General features: G+C 52.5%; 1 protein-coding gene across 2 annotated transcripts in view; it reads right to left on the reverse strand.

Annotated features, from left to right (window-relative positions):
- Positions 1–2,420, reverse strand: part of LOC106962336 (rap guanine nucleotide exchange factor 1-like) — a 14,161-nt gene that overhangs the window by 5,302 nt on the left and 6,439 nt on the right. Inside the window, exons 4-7 of one of the 2 annotated variants that reach the window (XM_015056697.1) lie at positions 2,298–2,383; positions 2,013–2,169; positions 1,688–1,929; positions 206–323 (exon numbers count right to left, since the gene is read on the reverse strand). In XM_015056697.1, the coding sequence (XP_014912183.1) occupies positions 206–323; positions 1,688–1,929; positions 2,013–2,169; positions 2,298–2,383 (603 nt within the window). The remainder of the gene's footprint in view (positions 1–205; positions 324–1,687; positions 1,930–2,012; positions 2,170–2,297; positions 2,384–2,420) is intronic. The other variant, XM_015056698.1, reaches the window with a different exon arrangement.

Consider the following 2,420-nt stretch of genomic DNA (forward strand, 5'->3'; position numbering starts at 1 on the left):
TTGAATGTTATTGACTTACTGAATGTTCTGAGTTTGCTAAACGGACTGAAAGACCTCTATAGTGTGACCAAGAAACAACAACTTCCTGTGAGACTTTAAAAATAAAAGCCTCTTGGAGATCGGCTTAAAACGAACTAAGCCATTTGGTCAAGACGTGGCTGCACACCGACAACCCTGCTGACCCGTTTATGTGACATGACCTCACCTCCACCTGCAGGTCTTCCTCAGGCTGCCGGATTATTGGTGTTACTATGGCAACCTTGCAGTGGGCAGGGACAGGGAGCGGCGGCGTCTGGCGCCTTTTAGGAGGCAGAGCGGGAGGACTGAAACAAGGGAAGAGAAAGAGAGAAACGGGTTAGAGGACACGTCCACAGAATGGACATGTTTGTCCAGATGGACACATCCCTGTGGTTCTCCAGGTCCCAGAGTGAGACTAACAGCTCCACCTGCTGGTGGTACGCAGGTCCTGCTGTTGCCACAATCAGCTGATCTGGAACAGAGACAGTTTCCTCTACACTGTCACCATATGCTTGACCTTTCCTAATCTGCTAAGTAATGGGGATCCATCGGTCTGGTGACTGGACTGGGCCACACCACACAACTGGACCGACAGGCCGACTTTTTTTTCTCTCTCTCTTGCTTCGGTGAAGGCGGACGCTTCTTTCCTCTGCTCCCTCCTTAACCCTAACCCTGAATCGATCTTGGAGAAGTTGCTAGTTTCGGCTCAGTGGAACGACCAAACTAATTTGGATGATTGGAACTGAGATGTATCAGAGAGACTTTAGGGAAAATTGAAATTTATAATCTTCCTGACCTAAGACATTCTGTTTCTGAATTGGCTTTCCCCGTGTGGCCTTGGAAGGGCTGCATATCTCTAATCTCCTTGAAGATATGTAAACATAACGCTCCTTCCCTCCTCACCCCTCCTGTTATCCATGCAGCTGTGGAGCTGAGAGCTCCCAAGGACATTCCTGGATAACAACATCTTCATCAGACTTTGCTGGGAGGCTGAGCAACCTGGTTTCATGGCCTTGTGATGTCACTGCCTTCACTCATGTCTTTGTTTTGCCCTTTGTTATTTTTGCTTGTATTTCCTTTTAATTCCTGTAAACCACTTTGAATTGCCTTGTTGCTGAAAATGTGCTATATAAATAAAATCACCTTTACCTCGGTCATTTATGGTCATAAATTGACCCAAACCAACTTTAGGACGAAATGTCCATGAGGACACCAAGACATTTTGATCAAAGTGGATCAGTTCCTTCTGGACAACCCAAACAGGTCCCCAAGGACACACTGTCCCCTGAGACACTGTCCTCTGCCTTTATGTCATTGAACAGACGTCTAGCCCGTCCAAAGAAAAGACAAAGCTTTCCTTTGATCAGAAATGAAAACATCATGTCCCACTTTGTCCCTCAACTCACACTGACCCAGTCCAGTTCTGGTTCTGATCTGGTTACAGTCTGATCTGCAGCTGGTCGTCTTTCTGGCTGCCTCTTCTTCTGCTCTCCACGCAGACAGGAAGTTAGTGGAGAGAGCAATTGTCTACTTCCTGTTTCTATTTGAGCTCACAGCTCCTCATTCTCACCGAACATTGGACTCAGCAGAACCAGAACCTGGAGAGGTTCTGCAGCAGACAGGTCCAGTTCAGTGTGAACGGTACCAAACCGGTCAGAGCTGGACTCACCTGAACGCAGACTCCTGAGGGGGCGTGGCCTGGGGGAGGGGCTCTGGGACGGGCATGGGGGGTTTGGGTGGGGCATGTGTCCCCGCCCCCTTTGTCTCCGTCCCTTCCCCCCGTCCCTCAGTAGAGGGACAGGGCGGCGTCCTGGTGGACATCTCCTGGTCTTCGACGACCCTGGATTGTGATTGGACAGGAGACAAGGGGGCAGAGCCTTCCCGTCTCTCTGCGACCAATCGGACGAGCTCCTGGAAACCAAAAGACAACATTTACTGTCCCCCTGGACAAACAGAGGATACAGAGGCTGTCCACCAAGGACACCTGTCCTCACCTTGGCGCTGTTCAGCACGCCCCTGATCACCGTGGTAACGCTCTCCGAAGACCCACCGTCGTCATGGGAGACGCCCTGAAGCATCACCCGGTCGGCCCAACGGATCAGCTGAGCAACAGCGCCGTAGAGACGGGCGAGACGGGCGGAGACGGTCTTACTGCGGGGACGGACAGCGTGGGGACAGGAGACATAGTGAGGACATGGTGAGGACAGGAGACAGGGGTAGACAGAGTGGGGACAGGAGACAGGGTGTGGACAGGATGAGGACAGCGTCCCCTCCCTCACCTGTCCAGCTCATCCGGCTCCAGCTCCACCAGCGCCTGGACGGCCTCCAGGATGCCGGTGGAGGCTCCGCCCACCAGGCCGCCCACCATGGACCGGTCCAGGCCCGGTTTGTGTCCTGCGGGT

This window comes from Poecilia latipinna, unplaced genomic scaffold, assembly GCF_001443285.1.
Source record: "Poecilia latipinna isolate Pla-1442-1.1 unplaced genomic scaffold, P_latipinna-1.0 Scaffold1400, whole genome shotgun sequence".
NCBI lineage: Eukaryota > Metazoa > Chordata > Actinopteri > Cyprinodontiformes > Poeciliidae > Poecilia > Poecilia latipinna.